The sequence below is a fragment of the Colossoma macropomum genome, unplaced genomic scaffold (assembly GCF_904425465.1).
Source record: "Colossoma macropomum unplaced genomic scaffold, Colossoma_macropomum, whole genome shotgun sequence".
Taxonomy (NCBI): Eukaryota; Metazoa; Chordata; class Actinopteri; order Characiformes; family Serrasalmidae; genus Colossoma; species Colossoma macropomum.
This window is the reverse complement of record NW_023494784.1, coordinates 37,794,293-37,821,020: the sequence shown is the minus strand read 5'-3', so window position 1 is coordinate 37,821,020 and position 26,728 is coordinate 37,794,293. Positions and strand designations below refer to the sequence as shown.

General features: G+C 39.4%; 1 protein-coding gene across 2 annotated transcripts in view; it reads right to left on the bottom strand.

Moving 5' to 3' along the window:
- The window catches only part of rab3gap1 (RAB3 GTPase activating protein subunit 1), a 103,673-nt gene that overhangs the window by 72,320 nt on the left and 4,625 nt on the right, over nucleotides 1–26,728 (bottom strand). For both annotated transcript variants that reach the window (XM_036571108.1, XM_036571117.1), the window contains exons 6-11: nucleotides 23,699–23,818; nucleotides 13,960–14,125; nucleotides 12,613–12,712; nucleotides 9,540–9,621; nucleotides 8,019–8,087; nucleotides 5,353–5,426 (exon numbers count right to left, since the gene is read on the bottom strand). In XM_036571108.1, the coding sequence (XP_036427001.1) occupies nucleotides 5,353–5,426; nucleotides 8,019–8,087; nucleotides 9,540–9,621; nucleotides 12,613–12,712; nucleotides 13,960–14,125; nucleotides 23,699–23,818 (611 nt within the window). The remainder of the gene's footprint in view (nucleotides 1–5,352; nucleotides 5,427–8,018; nucleotides 8,088–9,539; nucleotides 9,622–12,612; nucleotides 12,713–13,959; nucleotides 14,126–23,698; nucleotides 23,819–26,728) is intronic.

Sequence of the window (26,728 nt, the reverse complement as noted above, 5' to 3'; positions counted from 1 at the left end):
TGGTCCATGAAGTGTATTTGGTTTGACTGTGGGTAATTTGGAGAACTACAGCTAGACACTTGCTAAAAGGCTCAGAACATTCTGGGCTGTTCATTTGTGGGTTTGCAAACATATTCTTATAACATTCCGCCCGGAAAACGATGAGCAAAACGCCAGTAGACCGCCAACTTTGCCATCAGCGGGCCAACACTGGACTGCTATCCTCTTGCCTCTTGCTAGCCTCTGCATTGTAATAGTTTTGATCTGTAACGATAAATCAGCAATTGTGTATTGTGTCTAATTAACATATAATTTGCATATACTACACTAGTGTCAATTGTTAGTAGATGGTTTAACATTTACTAAAAGATGAACTGAAAATCCTGTTCAGAATTGATTTATTTAAATTCTGAGCACAATTTTAAATCAGTTTATTAGACAGGGCACTGCTCCAAAAAGTGAAATAATGTAATAATTTTCAAAAACCACAGAATATGGTCATACTCTGGGTCAAACTCAGGCTCCCACTAATAAGGCTGAGTGGCAGCAGCCATGTTTCGGAACTTACAGTCCGAGTCCACTAATGAATGTTAATGAGCACTGAATGTCTGCTTATGAATATTAATGACTAGTGGGCGGACACAGCGAAAACGGGCAGTGAGTTGGAGAAGCATTCAAATATCTAATGGAAATACAGACATAATTTTCAGACTAAATAAAACACTGAATACGAGCACAGACAGACACTCAGGAATAACAAAAAAACTGTTACAAACAATATAGTAGCTTCCAAAAATCACAATTAGACTGTCGTTTCTGATGCTGTATTCAGTCTTCAAATTGACACCTGCTGCAGTTTTTAGATCTGTGACATACTTCACCCCATTTGTGTAGATAATAGAAACGAGATAAGCAAGTCTACTTGAGATTATCCACGACAAGAGGTTAGTGGGCCACTGTTGGCCCACTGACGACAAAGCTGGCAGCCCACTGGTGGTTAAGCAGAGTTTTAGACAAAATTCCACTTTTCAGCACTCATTTTTCATTCACAGTCCAATTTACTTATTTTCTCTTCCTTTCTTTTATTTGATACACTTTGTAAGTTAGTTTAGTAAATAATTTTAACATTAATATCATAAATAAAGCTGGTTATACAGCTATAACCGATCTAGCACATAAACAAACAAAATCATTTTTATGTCAGGCCTAGTCTTTAATTCTTTTCCTCTCAATTGTTTGTAATATCTGTCCTGTTTTATTTTCCAAAATAAAAGGATATGTGCTTTTAAAATCTGTTTGAGGAGATTAAAAACTAGTTCTTAGATCTTATGTGCAATAATCTGGGTGGTCCGAGGGTGGGCCAGCAGAGGCAAACAGTCAACGGGGTGCCAACCTTATGAAGCCAATGGACCAATATACACCAATCAGGCATTACATTATGACCACATCCTTGTTTCTACGCTCACTGTCCATTTTATCAGCTCCACCTACTATATAGGTGCACTTTGTAGTTCTACAATTACAGACTGTAGTCCATCTGTTTCTCTGCATACTTTGTTAGCCCCCTTTTACCCTGTTCTTCAGTGGTCAGGACCCCCATGGACCCTCACAGAGCAGGTACTATTTGGGTGGTGGATCATTCTCAGCACTGCAGTAACACTGATGTGGCAGTGGTGTGTTAGTGTGTGTTGTGCTGGTACGAGTGGATCAGACACAGAAGTGCTGCTGGAGTTTTTAAACTCTGTGTCCACTCACTGTCCACTCTATTAGACACTCCTACCTTGTCAGTCCTTGTAGATGTAAAGTCAGAGACGATAGCTCATCTGCTGCTGCACAGTTTGTGTTGGTCATCCTCTAGTCCTTCATCAGTGGTCACAGGACACTGCCCACAGGACGCTGTTGGCTGGATATTTTTGGTTGGTGGACTATTCTCCATCCAGCAGTGACACTGAGGTGTTTAAAACTCCAGCAGCACTGCTGTGTCTGATCCACTCAGACCAGCACAACACACACTAACACACCACTGCCACATCAGTGTTACTGCAGTGCTGAGAATGATCCACCTACTGATGATAGTACCTACTCTGTGAGGGTCCATGGGGGGTCCTGACCACTGAAGTACAGGGTAAAAGGGGGCTTACAAAGTATGCAGAGAAACAGATGGACTACAGTCTGTAATTGTAGAACTACAAAGTGCACCTATATAGTAAGTGGAACGAGCTTAGGAACAAGGAGGTGGCCATAATGTTATGCCCGATCGGTGTATGCTTGCTATCTGGGAGATTATAAGTAATTACTTATATGTCATAAGATGTTATAAGAATATATTTGTAAACCCACAAATGAACAGCCCAAAATATGCTTTTTATGGGCTTCACACAAGAGCCTTTTAACAAGTGTCTAACTGTAATTCTCCAAATTACCCACTGTTAAACCAAATACACCGATTATACAGCTGTAACCAATCTAGCAACAACATTTTCAACAAAGGTGCAGTCATTCATTCAATGGTTTGTCATAACTGTCTTAGTTTATTTTCCAAAATAAAAGTCTGTGTGCATACAAAATGTGTTTGAGGAGATTAAAAACTAGTTAGACCTTATATGCAATAACCTGGGTGGTCCAAGGGTGGACCAGCAGTGACATACAGTCAGTGGGGTGCTGACCTTATCAAGTCAGCGGACTGGTATATGCTTGCTGTCTGGGACTTACCAACTTGAAGTCATCTGAGGCAATTATGTGATGATTTAGTTAGGAGTTTTACAATGCTAATTAGCATACATAATCTTTTAGTGCTTGTTAGCTACATTAGCCTTGTAGCTCCAGTGCAAAACTAAAGAAGTAAGCTTAGCCAGACACAATACACGTCTTGGGTGACCAACAGGATCTGAGCTAAGGGGGCAAACTGGGTGAATTTGATTTTACACACAACTGTCACTTTAATGCAGACTGTAATGACAACACAGTCCTTTGATAATTTGATGATTGCACCAGAGGACACAACGAAAATGGCATCCTGGGAATGTCCAGCAGTTACAGTGAGTCAGATTTCACTTTATAACAAGGTTCATCAAAGGTTCTTTAGTAAAGGCAATGGTTCTAATTAGAACCATGAACACTCAAAGAACCATTTGCATGCTTAAATTGGATGGGTTTACATAGAACCTTTTTGAAAATGGTTCTATATAGCACCAAAACTTGTTTTGCTATTGTTGTGAAGTCAAGCTTGTAACAATAGAAGAACCCTTTTTGGAGCTATATAGAACCATTTACAACACATATGTCTATCAATCTGAAGAGCCATTTCACCATGGTTCGAGTGTTCGTGATTCTCTATAGAACCGCTGTCTTTACTAAAGAACCCATGAATAACCATCTTTTTTAGTATTCTGTGGCAGTGGATGGTCAAGATCAGTAACGATTACAGAAATAACGTAAATAAGGGGGAGATAAAGCTCAGACTCAATGCTGCAGCTGTACTAAATAACGGAAGACACAGGTGTGCTATTTCTATTGTCTTTTATTGCATCGCCCACATACTTGATTGTGACTACTAATTTCTGGCACTGCCTGTCTAAGAGAGCTATTTCCATGATGTGCCATTGTGCTTAGCGCAGCTGTTTCAAAGCTATGAGACGGGTTACATGGCTGGCTGAGAAGATACTGATTAACCACCACACCCTCCTTTTTCTATTCAGCTTCATCTCTTCAACTCTTTTGTGCATAATATACACTCTGTTGTGCTGATGCTTCTTCACATATACCAATATTTTGAGTAAATTACATGAAAACTGTATTTTGTTTACTTTCTTGATAAAATGTCTCTATAAAATGTCACACATCTTTGCCCAATAACCTCCCCCTGGAATACTAACAAGCCAAATAAGGAAGCTAGAAATGAACTAATGAAATGCTAACATGGCTAACTATCAAAGAAAGCTAGCAATGAACTAATGAAATGCTAACATGGCTAACAATTAAAGAAAGCTAGTAATGAACTAGTGAAATGCTAACATGGCTAACTATCAAAGAAAGCTAGCAATGAACTAATGAAATGCTAACATGGCTAAAAATTAAAGAAAGCTAGCAATGAACTAATGAAATGCTAACATGGCTAACAATTAAAGAAAGCTAGCAATGAACTAATGAAATGCTAACATGGCTAACAATTAAAGAAAGCTAGCAATGAACTAATGAAATGCTAACATGGCTAACAATTAAAGAAAGCTAACAATGAACTAATGGAATGCTAACATGGCTAACAATGAAGAAAGCTAACAATGAACTAACGGAATGCTAACATGGCTAACAATTAAAGAAAGCTAGTAATGAACTAATGAAATGCTAACATGGCTAACAATGAAAGAAAGCTAGTAATGAACTAAAGAAATGCTAACATGGCTAACAATTAAAGAAAGCTAACAATGAACTAATGGAATGCTAAGAGGCTAACAATTAGTAAGAGCTAGCAATGAACTATATAAACATTAACATGGCTAGCAACAAATGAAAGCTAGTAATGAACTAAGGAAATGCTAAGAGGCTAACAATGAATGAATGCCAGTAATGAACTAATGGAATGCTAAATGGCTAACAATTAAACAAAGCTAGCAGCAATGAACTAATGAAATGCTAACATGGCTAGCAACTAATAAAAGCTAGTAATGAACTAATCAAATGCTAAGAGGCTACCAATTAATGAATGCTAGTAATTAACTAATGAAATGCTAGCACGGCTAAAAATTAAAGAAAGCTGGCAATGAACTAATGAAATGCTAACATGGCTTACAATGAAAAAAGCAACTAATAAACTAATGAACTGCTAACATGGCTAACAAAGAAAGCTAGCGATGAACTAATGGAATGCTAACATGTCTAACAATTAAAAAAAGCTAGTAATGAGCTAAAGAAATGCTAGCATGGCTAACAATTAAAGAAAACTAGCAATGAACTAATGTAATGCTAAGAGGCTGACAATTAGTAAGAGCTAGCAATGAACTAATTAAACCCTAGCATGGCTAATAGTTAATGAAAGTTAGTACTAATGAAATACAAACATGACCAGCAAATAATGAAAGCTGGTAATGAACTAATGAAATGCTAACATGGCTAACTATGAATAAAAGCTAGTATTCATCTAATGAAAAGTTAAGATGGCCAACAATTAAAGCTGATAGAGGCCTTTCTGTATAAACTCCTCTGCTTCATGCTGACCAGATGCTAGTACTTCTCATTTGCCATTAGCAAAGAATTCAGTTAGCATTCTTCAGTGAAGTGTTCCTTTAATGTTCCAGTACTGGAACGTTGGGCTAGTCGTGTACTAGTGCCCACCCCAAGTTTGGAGGTTTATAAATGTCAATAAGCTCTTCTTACCGAGTAAGCACTGGGGATTGTCCGCTTTCCGCACTCTAACAGACCAGTGAGGAGCTTGGAGAGGGTCCAAATCACTAAAAGAGCAGAAAGTGGACACGGTCAGTCTTGGCACAACAGTAACGAGACTTGAATTTGCATGAACCGGTACAGCAATTAAGATCAGAAGAGTGAGACACGTGACAATGCAGTGCTGAATTCAAGAACAGGAAACAAGAAGGAACAATAAAATGAGGAAGATTTAATTTGACTGGGTTTAAAATTGAAAGTTGTTTCCTTTGGTCCAGAACACAGCAAAATCAGCTCCATTACTGGCAATTCTTACTGGTGAAATGGGTGTAAAGTCCTTGTTCAAAAATGGTCTTAGCTATGATTGACCTGGCAGTTAAGACCATCTCGGTGCAACTGGCCCCTGTCACTTTTAAAAAAGATGGTTCTTCAAGAGCTCCTTTGTTCATCGCTCTATATAAGGGGTATTTAATTGAAATTCAATAAGGTCCGGTTAGAGAAAAAATTTCCTCAAGGTCCAGAACATCATAATGTCTAAATGCATCATGATTCAGTGCCATATACTGTTTATTGAAGTAGCCTAGTAGGTATATCAACATCTTATACAGTCAACAACTGAATGTCAAATAAAAAAAGTACAATTTCAACATCATTTATACATCATTTATTGTCAGTTTTCTCTTTTTAGAGCTCGCCATGTGAAATAACTTCCCTCTGACTCACTTTCTTCTCCAACTGCTGTTTCTCACAGATCTGATTGGTTGAGTAGCGTCATGTGTGATATTTACAACGGATGCGATTGGTCTGTGAGTTTCCCAGGCCGGAAAAGCGGTACCGTAAAGGCTAGAAAAGTTACGGCGATTAAAATAGGACCACCCCGTCGAAATTAAACAATTCTCCATAGTTTATCAGTTGTAGGTCCAGGTCCGCACAGGACAGCGTCTGGGTCTGGAGTCGGACCACGGTCCGCCTATTAGTGACCTCTGCTCTATATAGACAATGAGTGCATTTACATGCACTCAACAATCCGATCATAATCAGAATTCTGCAGTTGTCTGATTATTCAAATGGTCATGTAAATAGCACACTCCGATTCCTTAGACTGGGGTGAGGTCTAGAGATCCGATTGAGAAATCCGATAAAGAGAGCTGGATTTTAGCTCAGTAATCAGATTTCTCAGTGCATGTGAACTCTTACTCTGATTTCTTTCGGACTTCTCAGTCTGTGCATGTGCGGAACAGACGGTGGTACCGTAAATAAGCAAGCAGTGTTGCTGCGAGATGCAGCAAAATACGTTTGGAGCAACACTGAAACCGAATACATGCTTGACGAAATAAAGGATTTAAATATTCTTCATCTTCTAGATGATGTATGTTCATATTTTCAGGTAATGTGGTGCGATGTTTAAAAAAAAAGCCACGGCAAGAAGTTTGAGTTTTACATTAGGTTTACATCACATCTTCTTCTGTGAGTTTACTGGCTGGTTGCAAAGCAGAAATCCGAATACTGTCTGACTCATGTAGACCCGGAGATTCCCCATTATCTGATTACTCAAGCGCATGTAAACACTTTGATTGGATTACAGACAAAATCTGATTTTCTGCAGTTATGGGATTATGAAGTGCATGTAAACGCACTCAATGGGTCTTTATAGAACCTTGAATACTTAAAGAGCCAACACATTCTCCATCAGTCTGAAGAACCATCTCACCATGCAAAGAACCATTTAAGCATAAAATGGTTCTATATAGAACTCATGGTTCTAATTAGAACAATTGCCTTTACTAAAGAACCCTTGAAGGACTGCCTTTTTAAGAGTGTACCAAATCCTGCAAAACTATAATGAATTCTGTCAAATTAGTCAAGGCAATCATGCAGTTGATGACTAATCACGCTGCCCAGCCCATATTCAAAAATTAGAGCGGCACAAGCTAGAAAACCCTGAATGGCCCAACAGCTTTCGAGTGGCGTCGACTCGTAAGCCTCAAAACAGCCCGAATGATTCGGGCGCCACAGAGCCATGAAGAGGCTCGAGAGGATGTTTAACGAGAACAGTCCTATTGTTTGCTCGAGCACCCTTCATTATTCTTTTCCCTCCTTATCTACAGGTGTGAGTATTTGTTCCTCTACTTCAAAAAAAAAAGGGACAAAAAAAAAAAGCTCTTCAGAAGTGAGAGCTCTATCATCCCATCCTGGTGTGCTGAATGCAAATGGAGGGAGGGACTTGAAGGAACAACACAAACAGTGTTAATGCAATGCAATGGCTCACTGAGCAGCATTTCATCACTAAACTAAAAAGCGTTAAATTATTCGGCGTGAATTAATTTCGGCTTCAGTGCCGTTCAGCGCCGGTGTTGAGGTACACGTTTCGAACCCCCTCCCACCTTCCCCCTCCGAAGCCGACACCCCACTTTCCACCCCTCCAAAGCCATTTGGAGCTGTGAAAAATTATTATGGGTAACAGGTTCTTCGAGAGGTGACAAAAAAAAAAATTAATTTGGCACCGACATCATCTGGGTGTTTTGATTTTTCGCACCTGATGCATATTCATGCATCACACGCCCCGTTTCTCATTACCTCATACTTTTATTTTCTACACCCTCCAGTGTTCTCAACTTCGCGAAGCCACTTTGGACTTCAAAAATGTGGCGAGTACTCACGAGTAAACATCGTTGTCCACGACGATGCCCTCCGTCAGGTGGGGCCAGGTTGTTGCCAGGTGCAGCTCGCTGAGGAAAGAAGAGTAAACAGCTTTCAAAAAAACACCAAAATACATATTTTTCTCACTTGTAAAACAGTTTTATAATATAGACAATACTCATCAAAAGTTTAGGGAACTCTTTTGAACTTTTGCAATAATGTTAGATTTTTGCTGTCCGTTTTCAATCACATAAGAAAAGATAACACAGGGATTTTGTCCATATCATGCATCCTAATTAAAGTGTCCTTATTTCACACTCTCATTAAAAGCGTATTTTGAAACTCTTCTGGCCAAAAGGTGGTTTAAAGGGACACTCTAGCCTAATAAAAGATAATACCATCACTGTGTTTGTTGAAAACATGCTTTCTCACATCCTACAGCGGCGCTGCGATATTCCAGAGTGAGATTTTCCGTTAAAACACTAGAAAAATTCCCCTGATGATGTATTTTGAAGAGGGTACAGTTTTGAAAAACTACACTGAAAAAAATACTATCTTAGGCAGTGAAAACATCTTATATATAGTTAAAATACCTAATATTTCTCATAAGGAGGATGTTGTAAGAGTAGTATAAGATAATTCAACTTAATCCTAGATGTTTTTTCTTGTTTCAAGTCATATTGTCTATCATTATTTTCCATTGGCCAATCATTTTGCTTCTTTGATTTCTTTTGATAAGCAACATTATTGGCATTATATCTTAAAAGAAGTAGAATTATCTGGCATTGGAACAAGACAATCACAATACAACTCCGTAAAACACATTTTTAAATAGATTGAATAGTCTTAAACATTGTTACAGCAAGCCTATAATGAGAAATATTACGTATATGTTAAGTTAATTAAAAAAAGTTTTGAAAGTTTGGTGTTTTTAGATGCTTTCAAGGGCCCATATCATTTATAAATTAAAAAGATTAATGTAGTATGGAAGCAATGTAATTCAGTAGCCAACCTATAAAGGCCATATATGGAAATAAAGCTTTAGATTTCAATGTCTTTGTTGTGTCACAAAAGCCATCGTATTTACATATATCCATCTATTCAGCCTACAGTGGTTTAGCCCCTCCTATTCACACTGAAGTTATAAGGAGTGTTTCGGCCTGATCTGTTTTATGAATGATGCACAATACAGCACAGCCAATCAGAATCACGAGAGCTCATTTACATAGAGTACCATTAAGGCACTGTAACCAAAACAGCCTTTTTAATTCTAAGGGATACAGAAAGGTAGTAAGTCATTTAAAGATAAATTATGGCTGTTTTTTGGTACATAAAACAGCACAAATGTCATAAGTGGACCTACAACAACATATAAATAAGACCCAAGCCCCATTTCAGCCCTTTAATCTGACTGAAGCAACTCATTATGCTTTCGCTTTAATATGATCACTTCTAAAGAAAGCTTCTCCATCAAACTCAGCACAGACCTCTGTAAAATTCATTATATTAATAGCAGTCGTCTCCATGGAAGGGCCACGCACCTTATTGGATCTTCACAAGCCCCGAACGGAAGTTTGCCGAACTCTACGCCTCCCACTTCTCCGGCAAGAAGGGCATCAAAGTCTGCAATAAGAAGATAATATGAGCGAAAGTGTAATATTAGATTTTATTATGGCAGATTGTCCTAGCCATATCAATACAGCGGACGCGTCGCTCGCATTTCCCCCGCATTAAACCATTAAGATATAAATGGAGGAATATCATTAGGCTGAACAAACATTTTCTAGTGCAGCTTAATACAGAGGTAAACATCCGTGCTGTGATGAATCCACTGAGTAAACATAATCTTAAGGTGTTCCTATCCACACGGTGGGCTGATATGACTCCATGGCAACAATGAAAGCTTCTGAAGTGCATGAAATAAAATTACAGCCTTCAGGCCTGCGAGAGGGCACTTAGTTTAAAACTTGGTTTAGCAGCACATGGGTGCAGATTCAGGTTTGAGTCTCAGCTATGCCATGTGTCGACCGAGAAGGCCTGCGTGATAAAACAATAATAATTACTAAAATTAAACTTTTTTTTCCATATTAATAATGTAAGTTTCAGGCATTTTCAGTAAAATTATTATGCTGCTCTGTTCCTCAATTTAGCATAAGCGGTAGAGCTGCCCTTAATACCATTTTATTTAGGGGTGGCCAAAGCCAAATCTCCAGTCTAGCCACTTTCCTCACTGCTCAGCTTCGCTGATCTACCAGGCCCACTTATCTCTCTTAGCGGCGGGCTTGGGGGTAATAGCACAGTGCATGAATGGTTAATCCTTGTGTGGCGTTGATGTGTTTGTTACTCAGTGGTCTGGTGGACCCACCGCATTATTGTTTTTTTTTTTTATCAATACAGCCATAACAATTTATGTAAAAATACCAGATGTTTAAAATATCACAAGTGGCCAGTGTAGGGTTCTCCTTTAGCAGCTGTAGCCGGTCAGCAGCCTATCCATGTTGTCCACACACACACACATATACAAACACATATACAAACACATATACAAACACACACACACTAACAGCAGGCCATGTAGGAGGAGAACAAAGTGAAGGACACAGCACCTCCACACTCACATTCCCCACGGGTTCACCCAACACCACATACGTAATATAAATGTGTTGGGGGGTGAACAGTGTGAAGTCACTCAAAATGTGTTATTTTATATGTTCTTTACAGAAAATGAGCAAAGGTCAAGGAATCTGAGGTTGAAATAATAATAAATCACATCATTTTTTCTTTTGGTAAACACTGAAAATGGGTCGCACAGACCCCAACACCACACCAAGGTTAACCAGCACTCCACGGAGGTGGTCTAACTCGAGGTACAAAGGGCATACATCTCGGCTCTAGTAAGGGTCCAGCGCGGCGGGGACTATTTGCAGCCTTCCTGGAAACATTTATGTTCGGCTATTTTAGGTTCATTCATACAAGGACTTTTACGTTGAAGGGCCTAAATATGGGTGGAGTGGTGGGTTTTCCGGAGTAGAGCAGAGCCTTGTGGGTTTAGCTGTTAGCGCTGGGGAGGTTGTTTCTTCTCTCTGTGTTTGATCCTGTTTTAAGCAAATTATAAATAAAGCTGCATTATGGACTGTAAAGTTTCTTCAGAGAATCTTTTCTTATTAGAGATTTAAGAACAGAATCTACATACACTCAAGAGCACAAAGGGGCGAACAATTCTGCGGCTGAGGAACACGTCACGGATCTGATGTAGACTTTTTCTTAGACCTTTCTCAAGAACAAATTTAAGAAAAAAAAAAACAGGAAACTATCAGTGAATGAGGCCCATTTTTCCTGGCCGTTGACACACGTTGACGCATCCGAACGTCACACAGTGTTCAGAGGTGAGTAGAAATCACTATACTTCAATCAAAGATTGTGGAGAAAACAAGAATTTTGCCTTTTGAATGATTTACCACAATGAATTGTGCTTAATGAGACCAAGGACATGAACTACCGAGGTAAAAAAAAGGTCCATTTTGACTTCAGGTTGACTTCAAGTAGACGAAAAATGAAGAACAAGGCTTTTAGCAACAAAAGCAGGGAATGGAGGTCCAGGAAGTGAGACCAAGATGAAAAAGAAAAACGCTTTAGCGGATATTTTGACTTTGACTTTACTGAAGTACTTACTCACAGAAAATCTAAAAAGCTCTCAGCCCTCCTACCTGCAGCACATGCGCCTTCCACAGTGCCACTCCAGGCCTCAAGCGTCTCTCCGCTGTTCTAAAAGCGAGCCTAAGAGCTCAGCACTTAGCGCCGCTGAAGGCAGGGTCAACCGTGAAGCGCCAAGCGACCAAGAACAGCGGACAGGAGCGTGTGGTAAGAGCAGGCGTTCTATTAAACCTTCCTGTAGACCACAGGCTAAGGCTCCATCTGCCTTCTTCATGGGCTAAAGCCTTCCACAAGAGGCTCAGAAGTTAGGTAATCAATATTCTTTACACGTTTTACAGAACGACATGACTATCAGAGTGTATTTTGTACGTGATAGGGATGGGTATTTTGAAGATGCAGAACCAAATTCGTCCAAACATTAAGCCATAAATTGCAATTTCCGCCTGTTTTGGATGTTCCTCAGTATCTTTCTCTTCAATAAAGTTGAATATATTTTAATGGAGATGTGTATAAACCGGATGTGACTTGGATTTTCGACTTCATGGGCGAGCAAGCAAGTCAGCATCTCTAAAAGCGCTGTTATTGCGTTTTAATGCTTTTTTTATTGTGTCAGTTGTGCAGGATTGTTTGATATGAAGAAAGCTGCAGTCGTGCTGTCTGTTTTATCTCAGCACGGCCGTCTTTGTGGGGAGGTGTGAATTGTTTTCATAGCAGGGGGCTCTCATCCCTTCCCTTTCACCCCTCATTGCTCTCTAGCAGCTCAACACAGAGTCACAACATTTCACACAGAGAGACACTTCATGTGTCTTAGATTAAGCACAAGCTAGCCTTCAAGCTCGCAGCTTCGTAGCATTATGTGATGAGGGAGAAGCTAGACGTGACTACAAAATTGAGTACAAATCCCCCAAACAAATAAATAAAAACAATAAATTAAAAATGCCTATCCATAGTATAACCTACCAGGAGGCTGTTGAGGCCAGGAGTACTGCTGCCAGTCTTGGAGGATGTAGGTGAAGCGGATGGCGATGTTGATGGGTGGCAGCGGGGTCAGCGGGCAGCCCTGAAGATTCCAAACATGGAAGAAGATTGGGGAAAAATGAAGAGATGAGGAGAAAATTAAATACTAGCAACTCTGATTAGCATTACCTTACTAGCTAGTAGTGGGCAGTATGGACAAAAATTTATATTACAATACAATGAAAATTTCTGAGGGTTTCAGTACGTACATTTTTTCAAACAAAACTATTTTAGATGCTTAAGTAAACCTAATTATGCAGGTTAACAGTGACATATTATTCTGGGATTTCCTTCACTTTTTAGTAAGAACCACTTTTAACATACAAAGTAAATCTGAAATATTTTATTCTGCAGTAAAAACAACATATACAGATAGATGAACCTATGACAATATTGCTTTCTAACACTAGCCCCACAGGCCGGGCAAAAATGATGGTAAATGTTGCTTCTACAAGGCTAAGGTTGGCTTTTTGGCAGCTTTTTGTTCTAATTTTCTGCTCCACCTTAAATAGAGCACCAATTACATTCTGGTATCTGCACAGGCACCCGAATGTAGCTGCTGCACCATTTAAGGTGGAACGGGAAAATTCAAATAAGAAGTCTACTTCAGTTTCGACAAATTCCTCAAGTCACTCGTCTCACACGTGCATCCCGTACACTTGTGCCTCCAACTGTCAGACACTGCTGGAATTTGGGAAGTATTACAGTCATTCAAGCTTCAGTACCAGCTGCTCCACAGCTTGTTTCGCGCACAAGGCACGGCATGGACCACAGCATCGTCGGATGCAGCTGACTGAGTCAGGCGGCTTCTCAGGCAGAGAGGAAACAAGCTCAGCAATCGCTCTGGTGTCTTTATTAGGCTAAGGCCAACCCTAAAAGACTGGCTCCTTTATGTCCACTGCCTCGAAAACTTGAAATTGACTACTCCTGACTAGACAGCAGGAGGGGGTCAAGGGTCTGCTGTGTTTTCATTTGAAACGTGACTGAAACATCCCTGACTCAGACACTCAGGGACTAACGTTAACATATGTGGGCTAAAGTGTTTGTAAGCTGTACTATCTGCGTTTATTTGCAGCATACTGGTAATACGGTTACAATAAAACTGACAGCTGAGGAATCATTTCGGCCAGTTTACGGTACAAACCGGTATATCACCCACTACTAATTATAGTTCTACACCTGTGCTCTGTATTTGCAGTTTCTGCGCAAAGTGACTAATACCCACACTACCCCTCAGAGAAAAAAGGATGCATTATATTTCACATTGGTGTGTTTTTTGATGTTACTCACTATCTTGGCCTTAAAGATGTCCATCAGGCCAGAGAGATGGTTGTACTGGCTGGGAACCTTGCGGAGATGCACCATCTCAAAGTCTGTGCGAACTCCAGGGCCCTGGCACTCGCCTGCATACATTTTCCTCCACTTCTGCTGGATCTGGACGAACAGCGGCACCTGGCTACAAACACACATGAGACACAGTCGATAGCTGTAAGATGGCCATATGTTAATCAAAGAATAATTATCAGTAAGCCAAGACATGTTTTATGTCTGAAGTTTGCATCTTCAGTTTTGTTTTAGTGCTAAAAGGTTAATGTGGCCTCACTAATAAAGGAAGCTTATGGACGAAATTAGCACCAATTAGCCTAAGTCATCCCACACTTGCCTCAAATCGAATCGAGTAATCTTGAATAGACGTGTTTATGTGGTTTCTGATGCTGTATGAAATACTGTTATCTATAAAAAAGGACAAAAGTGCATCAAAAGTTAAAAACCGTATTAGAAGTCATTCTGCAGCCTGACTTTTCTCAGTACTTCTGTCCATTTCTACAGACACAGTTTCGGGTCTATAACAGCTCAACATGGTTTGAGGCAAAAGTGATTTAGGTAAGCAGCAAGACACTAATCAGTGTGGTATAAGCATCCATTATTTCTTACCTCTGCTCAAATACATTTGGGGTTGGGGGGGGGGAAACTCTATAGACTTGATTTTTTTTTTTTTTACACCCCTCTTAATTATGGAATTCATGTGTTTCAGCCACACCCATTGCTAACAGGTGTATAAAAAATCAAGCACACGTCCATAAAATCTCCATCAACAAACACTGGCAGTAGAATGGGCCATACTGAAGAGCTTTAAATTTGCTAGTGTCACAGGATGCCACCTTTGCCACAAGTCAGTTTGTGAAATATCTGTCCTGATAGTGTCTACAGGCAACAACAGCTCAGCCACAAAGCCGTAGACCAGACAAAACGAACAGAGTGGGGTCGCCAAGTGCTGAACCTCGTAATGCGTAAATTTCACGTCTCGTCTGTCGTATCACTCACTACAGAGTTCCAAACTGCCTCTGGAAGCACCATCAGCACAAGAACTGTCTGTCAGGAACTTCATGAAATGGATTTCCATGACTCAGCTGGTGCAGAAAAGCCTAGGATCACTATGTGCAATGCCAAGTGTTGGCTAAAAAGCACCACCACTGGACTCTGGAGCAGTGGAAACGTGCTCTCTGATGAATCACGCTTCGCTATCTGGCAGTCTGATGGATGAATCTGGGTTTGGCGGATGCCAGGAGAACGCTACTGAAATGCACAGTGCAGTAAAGTTTGGTGGAGGAGGAATAATGGTCTGGGGCTGTTTTTAATGTTTGGGCCCCTTAGTTCCAGTGAAGGTTAATGTTAATGCCACAGCTTACGAAAAAAAACATTTTAGACAATTATATGCTTTCAACTTTGTAGCAGCAGTTTGGAGAAGACCCTTTCCTGTTTCAGCATGACTGTGCCCCTGTGCACAAAGTGAGCTCCATAAAGACATGCTTTAATAAGCTTGGTGTGGAGGAACTCCAGTGGCCTACACAGAGCTTTAACCTCAACCCCACTGAACATGTTAAGGATGAATTAGAATGTCAAATGTGAGCCAGGCCCTCTCATCCAACATCAGTGCCTAACCTCACATATGCTCTTTTGACTGAATGGGCAGAAATTCCTACAAATACACTCCAAAATCTTGTAAAACCCTTCCAAGAAGAGTGGGGGGCTGTTAAAGCTACAAAGGAAAACTCCTCAGCACTGCCGTGCACTTCACACTTAGTGTATTTAAATGTTTTTTCGCCTTAAAAAAAATCCTTGTTTGCTTTAATTATGTTTTCAGCAGGCACTGCAGTCCACTTTTGGACTATAACCAAAAAACAAAAAGAAGGCTGGCATCTTGTTTTTACTTCTGTACTGAAAATGTACACAGTGTGAAGAGTGGTGTTAAACATGTTAGAATCACTGCGTATGAGAGCTGCCATTTCATATTCTAATACATCTTTGGACAGCATATATGAACTGCATCTTTTTTGTCTTACATCATCTGAACTGTGATGTCAGTGATGCAACATACAAAAAAATGGATATTTATTTCAGTATCCAAATATTAGCATTCCCCATAGTAAAACAACTCATGCACATCACACTACTCAACTGACCATCCTTTTGCTTATTTAATAATATTTAAGTCTATTAAGATTAGCTTAGAAAAATGCTGTATTAGTGCAAATATGAGCCAAGCTGCAACATTCTGGAGAGTAAAAATGTATATTATCCCTGTTTATTGAGACAATGCTTTCAAGTAATAAAAGTCAAAATACAGAAAAAAAAACATCCCCAAAACAGTAACTTTAATAGAGAAGGAAAAAACATTCTTATCTTGTAACAGAAGTTAATGTAAGGTTGTTTTCCAAGTAACGTTGGACCAATTCTATTAACCTATTTACTATAAACACAAGGCAAAGGGTAACTGGACTTTTCAAACTGTGCAAAAATATGCAAAAATGACAAAAATGGAGATTATAAGGCTTTGTGTGACAATGCTTTGTATGTAAAGTAGGCTGTTATGGTCAAACTGAACAAATTTTAGTTTCAATTACACTTTGAGTATCTACATAAATACATTTTTGATGATTTAGTCTGCTTTCAGTTGTTTTTGAAATGCTGAATAATAATGCAAAAATGTGCAATACATATTTCACTTTGTGTTATTACACCCATATTAACTGCTCTTCCTGAACTTGTTAAAAATTTTCCATATCGATATCTTGACTCTAATACCGATTCCTGAATGATACTCTTCCCGATATCTTCTTTTAAATCACAAATCTAAAGTGGGTGTGGCTTAAACCAGAAATGAGGTGTTGGAAGTGGGTGTATTTATTGACCATAACAGATCGAGAAGCACTAAAGCTAAGAACATGCATATGGAATGTAATTCATACCAGGCAATCAGCAGTCTAGATTTGGAGCAAGTACAATTTTGGCTAACGGATGCTGAGATCACTTTTGTACTACTGTACAGACTTGATTTTAAAAACTAAAAAATAAATGAACACCTCTTAATTATGAAATTCACGTATTTCAGTCACACCCATTGCTATCAGGTGTATAAAATGAAGCCAGGCAATCTCCATAGACAAACACTGGTAAAAGAAAGGGTCATATTGAAGCTTGATGACTTTAAATTTGCCAGTGTCATAGGATGCCACCTTTGCCACAAGTCAGTCTGAAATTTCTGCCCTGATAGATCGGCCTAGTTAACTGCAAATGCTATTATTGTGAAACAGAAGCATCTATGGGCAACAACAGCTCAGACCCAAAACCATAGACCAAACAAACTGACAGAGCTGGGCCGCCAAGTGCTGATACCTTCTTTTCAATCATAAATCCAAAATGGATGTGGCTTAAACCAAAAATGAGGTGTTGGGAGTGGACAGATTTACCGACCACAACACATCAAGAAGCACTGAAGTTAACAACATGCACAGAGAATATAATCCAGATCAGCCATTTAACAGTCTAGATTTTGGAGACTACTTAGGTACTGAAATTCAGTACTAAATGACATGGAATTTGTTGAGACTCAGTAGTATTGAAGTATTACAGCTGGCACCATAAACGTATTGAATTTCAAGGCCCAGCCAGGTGTTTTGACCATCTGCATACTTTACTGCAGGCAGAACTGGCACAACTCATGAATTTTGTACTGTCCCATATACAGTACTGTGAAAAAGTTTTAGGAGAAAAGGCTATTTATGTGGTCAGTTAGTGTTTATGTGCTCAGGAAAACATCAATATTAGAATAAACACAAATAACATTAACACAATAAGTAGTGATTTTGCATAATGTCAGTGTGAAACCTCTTTTCGTTGTAGCCCAGTATTTTTTGTAGTTCTCATCCAACACTTGGGTTGGCTAATCAATGCTTTATTTTAAACCAGCTGTGCTGGTGATGAACAAATCCATGCGATGTCTGGAAGCACTAAGGAGAAATATGAACCCAAACTTACTCAAACTACCTCAAAAGATCTCAACTACTTCCTTTATAAGACATTCTTGTTCATTTATACTGCATTTATATTTGGATGCATTTGTTCTAATGTTGTATAGTGGTTTTCCAAGAAAAAACACACTTCCTGCAAAAGATAAATGGCTTTGAACATCGTGCTTAGATGTCTTTTGCTTTTGCACAGCACTGCCTTTCCAATTTCCCAATGCATTCAATGAGTATACTTGTTCTCCTACATGCAGTCGGTGCCAGACAGCAGTTTCTACCAAAGAAATGCCAATTCTCCGGTGCTTTTATTGGAGCCTAGTCATTAATCTGATCATACACCTGAACGTATAGTGTGACGGCACTTACTGAACTGTAATGAGCAGGTCCAGTTATCTAAGCAGCCGAACAGTTGGTCATTAGACAATTGAAGCGCAAGTCACTTTGTTCAGTTAAGGCTTATGGTCGAGTTAGAACAGCACGTAGCTGTAATGGAGGAGTAAAGGCAGCGGCGTTCCAACTGAGCCAACAAGCAAACGCAGCTCAACAGCATCATCTGGTGGCAGTGTGGGGCAGTTGCTGCTTCCGGATGGGGATGAAGTCATGGATTCACAAAGCCTCCAAAAAACACCTGACGTGAGCACCTGGCATTCATTCTGCTGCGCATATGCCTGGTTTGAAAGATTTTCAAGAGGCGAGGCTCAAATATTCACAGCTAAATCAGTCGTGAACAGGCATTATTTGAAGAACAATCAGCTGCTCTAGCAAAAAAACCCAAAACCAGCACTGTATAGTGATGCACTGTACATTACAGTAATGCATACTGCTAATCAAAACCTTGCTTTCTCGCAAAGTTTTGAATTTTCTCGCAGTTTAATCGGTGGAATTCCATGAATTTCTCAAAACGTCTACATAATTCAGTGGTTGAGATGTAAATAAAGTCATTCAGAGTGGTTTGGTGTGAAATAGTTGATTGTAGAGACTCTTTCTTCACAGTGGTGGTGACAGGAAACAGGGGTCACCATGTCTACAGCACAAATACAGCATACATAAACATAAATAATTTTATTTACTATCCAAAACCACCAGTGAACCTAAATGTCTTCTGAGTTTTTATATGTTTATATGTAATGTTTTTAACAGTAAACATAAGCATTAAACTTTTCAGACGTCTAGTCCCCATCACCACCACTGTGAATAATTCTGGCTCGGTAAGGATCTGCAGAATGAACCATTTTACACCAAAACACTCTGAATGACTTTGTTTACCCCTGCAGAAATTTGAGAAGTTTGGTGGAATTCCCCTGTAGGTAATAAATACACGCTAAAAACAGCTATCAGCTCATTAATCTCTCCCAGCTTCATATCCATCAAAGTGTCTTCACTGATATGAAGAGCATGCTTTGCCTAAATAATAACTGCAAAGTTTTCTTTATTAACCTACTGTTAAAAGTACACACTGAAAGGTTTGAACATATAGACTCTGGCATTGTGGTATATTCATATGGTACATCACTGGAAAACCAATAAACATGCTCAAGTGTTAAATTCTCATTATACTCTCTTACTTTAAATGAAGCAAATGAAGTGTTTTCATATGTATAATGTATTAACGGCAGTGAGGCCATTAGGTTTAGAGAACAAAGAAGACGCGCTCATTTGTATAAAGAACATTTTTAAATCCTTGGCATCTCCAAACTTTTGATGCTAGTGTATCTCTGTCTGCAACACCCCTCACATCACCATCGCTGCTATCAATACTTTCCCCTACAAGGCATCTAAAAAAGCAGCTCGAGCCCGCAGATAGGCAGTGACCTCCTGCCCCGCTGAGCTCCGGAAAGCATGGCAGCGAGTTGCCGGGGGCAACGCTTTCATCTTCCAGCAACTCTTTGCCGAGATGTACGCCGTAACCTATTGTAAGAACGTTGCTCCGGGAAACCGGGAGCCCACCCACACACACACACACACACACACACACACAAAAAACATATACACATTCACAGAGATTTGTTTTTAGACTTTGTCAGGACGTGAGCTCATACGTATTTCCAACATTTACCATGTATATTTATTATAAATAATGTGTGTGAATAAATACGTATATATATATATATATATATATATATATATATATATACACACAAACACACACACACATCCTCTAAAGAAAACGCACTTAAATATGGCTTTTTCTTCAAATTCTATTGCTGAATTTAACATACTGGAAAAAAAAACTTAACACAAAATATAAAATGTAAAACTTTTGTATACGCCATGTTTATGCCAACCTACACATACATACACACACCCACACTCACACACCTATTTATAATAATTAGTTCACTGATGCGCTGACTCCTAAAAAGTCAAGACAATTTTGTCCTTATTGTGTACAAAAAAACAAACACATGTGCGCACACAGCCTGCGCTGAGCAGAAACAGCTTGCAACATGCCCGCTGTCACCGCAGAGTGCATTAAAGAGTGAAGTGGCGGAGGCTGAAACGTTGATTGAAAGCGAGCCTGTTTTCCTCCCGGCAGGTCGAGTAACTGAAGGCGACAGTTCGGAGCAGGAGAACATACGCTCCCGCACTGGAACGTCCACGTACAGCGCGAACCAACTGCGGCAGCTCAGTGATGGAGTAAATGTGAGGCAATTAATGTGCATTAGGACAGAATCTAATTTTAAATTGGACAGCTTGGCTTATAGTTAGTAACGATCAATTTGAACATGTCACATATATAGGCACAAGTGCATATCCGCAGCTGTCATTTACTGTTCATGTAATAATCTTTCTCAAAGACTTACCAGAAAAAAACACACTTTAAAAACAGCCGTTAAAACTCCAGGCAGAACGTTTCGCTCGAACACTGCACTAACTCCAATTAAACAGGAGTCGTTACGCTTTCTTTTTAATTAAACGTGCAGTTGGTCAGTGTTCTTTAAATATTGACGATATCCACAGTATGCTAAGAGAAGCCTACAGTGCATCATGAAATTTGTCACAATAACATAGGCCTGGGTGCACAACGTAATCGCATACTGTCAATCAGTGCATTTACATGCACTCAATAATCCGATCATGATCCGATTTCTGCAGTTATCCTGCAGTTATTCAAATGGTCATGTAAACAGCATACTCCGATCTAGAAATCCGATTAAGAAATCTGATAAAGAGAGCTGGATTTTAGCTCAGTAATCAGATTTCTCAGTGCATGTGAACTGTTACTCTGATTTCTTTCGGATTTCTCAGTCTGAGCATGTGCGAAAACAGACGGTGGATGTCACGAGACACAAAAAACTTTTGGAGCGGCGCTGAAACCAAACAGGAAATAAATGATTATAATGTTCTTCATCTTACAGATGATGCATGTTCATATTTTTAAGTAAATTGTGCTAAACAGTGATTTTTAGGCAGCAGCATGAAGTTTGCTACATTTATGTCACGTCTTCTTCTGTGAGTTTATTGGCTGGTTGCAAAGCAGAAATCTGATTACTGCCTGACTCATGTAGACCTGGAGTTTCCCATTATTTGATTACTCAAGTGCATGTAAACGCTTTGATTGGATTACTGACAAAATCTGATTTTCAGCAGTTATCGGATTATTAAGTGCATGTAAACACACTCAATGATGGACGAGTAACCCAGTGGCAATGTGTAAAAGGCAATAATCTGTGTTTTGGTTAGAATTAGAGATGACTATTTTACCATTAAACAGCATGAAAAATATATTGGGAACCACATTTGGGGTTCACATTTAAGAAGTGTGGGCTTGATTTTCAGAGAAAAGGAGAAAGAGGTTTGTTAAGAAACTGCCTGTTATTTCTCTCCACTGTAATGATAGCTTTACCACACTTTCCCCTTAATTTACTTCACATGAATGAAATCAAAAGTGAATGCTGATGTGCTTTGGAACTTCAGCTCACCTCAGAGTGATTCGCTGCAGCAAAAAAAAACCAAGCTAAATGACTGAAAGTTAGCGTAGAGCAGCTAAGTTAACTCTAACCTGAAGAGAAAGTTCCTCTGGTCCTCATCTATGGCTGGTGTGCAGTATTTTCCATACAGATGAAGTGTCCAGGTACTTAGTTGAATTATGAAAAAAACCGCTGCTATAACAACGGAAAATGCCTTGTTTTTAATGTGAAAAGTACATGGACCCATTTGGAAATTTGCAGTCTGAAGTTTCTCCGGCTGGGAGCACTATAAGCACGCAAGTTGCAGTGAATTCGCTGCAGAAGAAGCACGTTAACGCTTGTGTTTGAAGTAACGTTTATCATAATGACAGACGAAGTAATTTTCATTAGATGTTGGGTTACTAAGTATCATAGTATTTAATGCGTGAGTTTCATTAAAGTTTTTCCTGAAAACAGTTAATATTTAAGAAAACATAGAGATTAAATGGAAAGAAAGTAGATCAACACTCCCACGTATTGTGGGGGGTGGGGGGGCATACTATTAGTAAATGCAATTTTTTAACTAGAAAATATTGTGCTAATTACTTTTAGATATTGCACAGACCTACAAGAACAATAAACTATTGTTAAAATATGAAAACAAAAAAAAACACAAAAAAAAACAAACAAAAAAAAAGGATTAAAACTACTCAAACATGATTACTGCCACATTATAAAAACTAAACACACTCCAGATTCATACTGGGGTAAAATTACTCCATAATCAACAATTAGACTATTACCCCAACTGCCTCAAATTCCAAAAACCTCAAATTCAAAATGGGCATATATTTTTCAAAAAACAATAACATTTCTCAGGTTCAACATTTGAAATGTTGTTTTTGTACTATTTTCAATTTAATATAGGGTTTAAATGATTTGCAGACCACTGCATTCTGAGTCCTAACTTTTTTGGAAACCGGGTTGTATTAAAAACTACACACACTACAGATTCATACTGGATTAACATCACAACTGCCATCAGATTGTTAAAACTACACAGTGTAGATTCAAACTAGATGAACATCACTCCACAATTATTACTGTCAGACTGTAAAAAAACTATGTACACCATAAATTGAAACTGGAGTAAAATCACTCGATTACTACTGTCAGACTATAAAAACTACACACACACTGCAAGTTAATACTGGATTAAAATTACCCCACAATTATCACTCTCAGATTATAAAAAAATTCACTGCAGATTTATACAAGATTAAAATGACTCGAGAATTATTTCCCATCAGAAAGTAAAAAACTACACACTGCAGATTCACCCTAAATTAAAATTACTCAGCAATGATTACTGTCAGACTGTAAAAACAACACACACTGAAAATTCACAGAGGATTAAAATCACACTATCACTTAAATTACAGTTCCTCCCCAGGTTAAACTAATCCTGCACATTTATGAAACACAGGCTAGTTCATGAACATTCACTTTTAAATTGAAGTTGATTTTGTAAGATGAAAGTAAAGTACAAAGCAATGCACAAAGTTCTTTCCCAGCAGTCTCTAAAAGCAAGTTCCCAAAATGACTCAGTCTCCCAGGCAGTCAGAAAGTGGGCCCAGACTCTGATAATTACAGACTCAGACACTAGCAATGCTATACTGTAAGGGAAATGGCAGAGAATGCTAAAAAAAGGGATGTACTGTTACTCTCAGACAGTTTTCCAAGCCTCCATGAAAAGGCAAACATTTTTAAATGGTCAATTAAACATCTTGAAATACAGAATCACCAGCCAGCCAAGGAGAAAATAATACTTACCAGCCAGTGTTTGCCAGAGCAATGGAGACAGAACTGAGAAGCAGGTTGCATTTTGATTCACTGATGACAGCTTCACAGTTCGCCCCAGGAGATATGACCACAAACTCACGAACTCCATACCTACACAAGAATATACAGAGGAGAAGCTCTAAAGCAACATTGACAATGCAGGTAAAAGTAGAATAAATTTTTTTAACACATTTGTGTTAGGGGTGGGAATCTCTAGACACCTCACGATACGATTCGATTCGATTACGATTCAGGGGGCTGCGATGCGATTATAAAACGATTATCGATGCATCTCGATGCGTCTTATTTTTCTATACAGCATTTCTATTTTCTTACTGTCTGAGGACTTGGTAATATTAAAGCAAAGTATTTGTAATGATCCATAATGAATGTACTTCCAATATCTTTTATTAATAAGTCAAATGGAAGTGATGTGGTAAGTGAACTAGAAGGCTCTCATTCACTGCTCTTGATTGGAGCACATGAGACGCTGCTGCCACTCATCTGCGATAAAAAGCTCAGTTACGGTGAAATAAGATCCAGTGGTGATGGATGACCACGCAGCGCGTTACAGCCGTCCTACCCGGGTTTCTTTAGTTATTTTAGAACTTCGGATTTGGTCTCGTTGTAGAGACGGGGTGGGGGGGGGCGCTGAGTCAGTGAAATATCTTCGAGACGGGTCGTGTGCAACATAGCGCGAAAGCCCTGTTTCGCAACGACTCCGCAGACTGCAGGTCGCATAGCAACGCCGCGTTATTCGCATTTATAAGCAGCGCAGTTGGTTTCCTGGTCCGTTAAATCTGCAGAGACTGACACACTAAAAAGTTGCGAAGATGAAGTCGGTTTCTCTTTTGAATTGTCCCGTTCCACCTTAAATGGTGCCGCATTTACATTCAGCGCCTCAGTCAGAATTTAAGGTGGAAAATTCGAACAAGAAGCTGGAGAATAAGAAGCGACTTCAGGCTCGTAAAACAGTCGAACGCTGAGACATTTTACAATACGCTGCTCTACTTTTGAGGAAAAGTGTCCTGGCGGAGATGGGAGGAAAGCGGCTAAAGCTAAAGCTTAAAGCAGAGCAGAGTAAATACGCGCTCTCGTTTATATTGTTCAGTCTATACTAGGACATTATAACATACTGAGACATACTGGACATTAAATGTTGTGGCTCCCAAGCTGGTTTGATTTTTGTTGAAAGGACAAAATGGCTCTTCTTATCATTTGGGTTGTGACTCCTGATCTAACCTGGCTTAATGCTGAGGGCGCCGGTCGAATTTCTCACTCATCCATGTGTGTTTCTGTTGTGTGCCACTACAGACTGTCCGGGCGCTGCACTTACCCACGTCCAAGTTCCGCCTTTTGCGTTCCGTCAACAATACGTTATAAATTAAATATTTAGAAAATCGATTTTTGACATATGTGAATCGATTCAGAATCATTAACGTCCGCATCGCGATGCATCTAAGAATCGTTTTTCTCCCACACCCCTAATTTGTGTACATCCTGTTGTGTTCATGTCTCAGTAAAAACTCAGCTGCGGGTGGGAGCTTCACCCAAGAACAGGACCATCAAATTCATATCAAAATTCCTGGTGAATGACAGTACAGTACAAATTCACAAAGCACCCTTCATTTACTTAATTTCCAGTCAAAACTGCAATTATATACAGACTATTGGGAAAAAAAAGCAGAAAATCTATTTAACAGAAAATTACACAGAAGCCTCACTGATTAAATATAATATTAGACTCTTCAGCATTTAAAATGTCTACTTTTAAGTTTATTACAGCTTCCACTCTTTTCAGGAGACTCAACTTTCAGTTTCTCAAAGAAATCTGCAGCGAAGTTCAGCCTTAGAAGCTGGTTTAGGACTGGACTCTGGGGTGGTCAGTCCATTGTTCTGAGAACACCAGCAGCTTCTTTGTTTGATGTCTGTTTCATTTTCTCAGTAAGAGCTTCTTGAACAGCTACACATCCTTTCAGACCCATAGTGCTGAGTTGTCTTCTCACAGTGGAAGGATGGACAGAAACACCTGTGGATGTTTTCAGATCTGAAGCAGCTTGATTTTCTCCTCTCTCTCAAAGATGAAAGCTTTAAGTGCTGTTTATCTGATGAGGACAGTGTTGGTGTCTACCAGGTCTTCCAGGTGGTTGTTAGGAGCCCCATTTTCTCTGTAGTGTTTAATCTTTTTTTGAACTCTAGTTTTGAAAACTCTTGTTTTCTCCAGATATTTTACTTCAACTTTCTTTTACCTTATGTAAGTGGAGTATCTTATAAAGTGCTGTGAAAAAAGAATTTGCCCCTTGCCCAATTTCTTCTGTTTTTGCTAATTTGTCACGGTTCAGATCACCCAACTAATTTTAATGTAAGACAAAGACAACACAAGTAAACACAAAATGCAGCTTTTAAAGGATCATTCCCTTTATTGAAGATAAAGATTTATTCAAAACCTGTAAAAAGTAACTGAATCGCCCCCTAAACCTAATGACTGCTTGTGCCACCCTTGGAAATAACAACTGCAATCAAATGTTTTTGATAGCTTGAGATGAGTCTTTTACGTCGCTGTGGAGGAATTCTGGCCCATTCCTCCTCTTTGCAGAATTGTTTTAATTCAGCTACATTGGAGGGTTTTCAAGCATGAACTGCCCGTTTAAGGTCGCGGCACAGCATCTCAGTGGGATTCTAGTCAGGACTTTGACTCAGCCACTCCAGAAGCTTCATTTTGTTTCTTTTGAGCCATTCAGAGGAGGACTTGCTGGTGTGTTTCGAATCACTGTCCTGAATACGTGGTTCCATCAGTTATGACAAGCTGCCCAGGTCCGGCAGGAGCAAAGCAGTCCCGGACCATCACACTACCACCAGCATGTTTGACTGCTGGTACAATGTTCTTATGACCTTAACTGAGGCAAATGAGGCCTGCAGTCCTTTAGATGTTCGTCTGGGTTCTTTTGTGCCCTCCTTGATGAGTTGTCGATGCACTCTTGATGAAATTTTGGTATTTCAGCCAATCCTAGGATGGTTCAT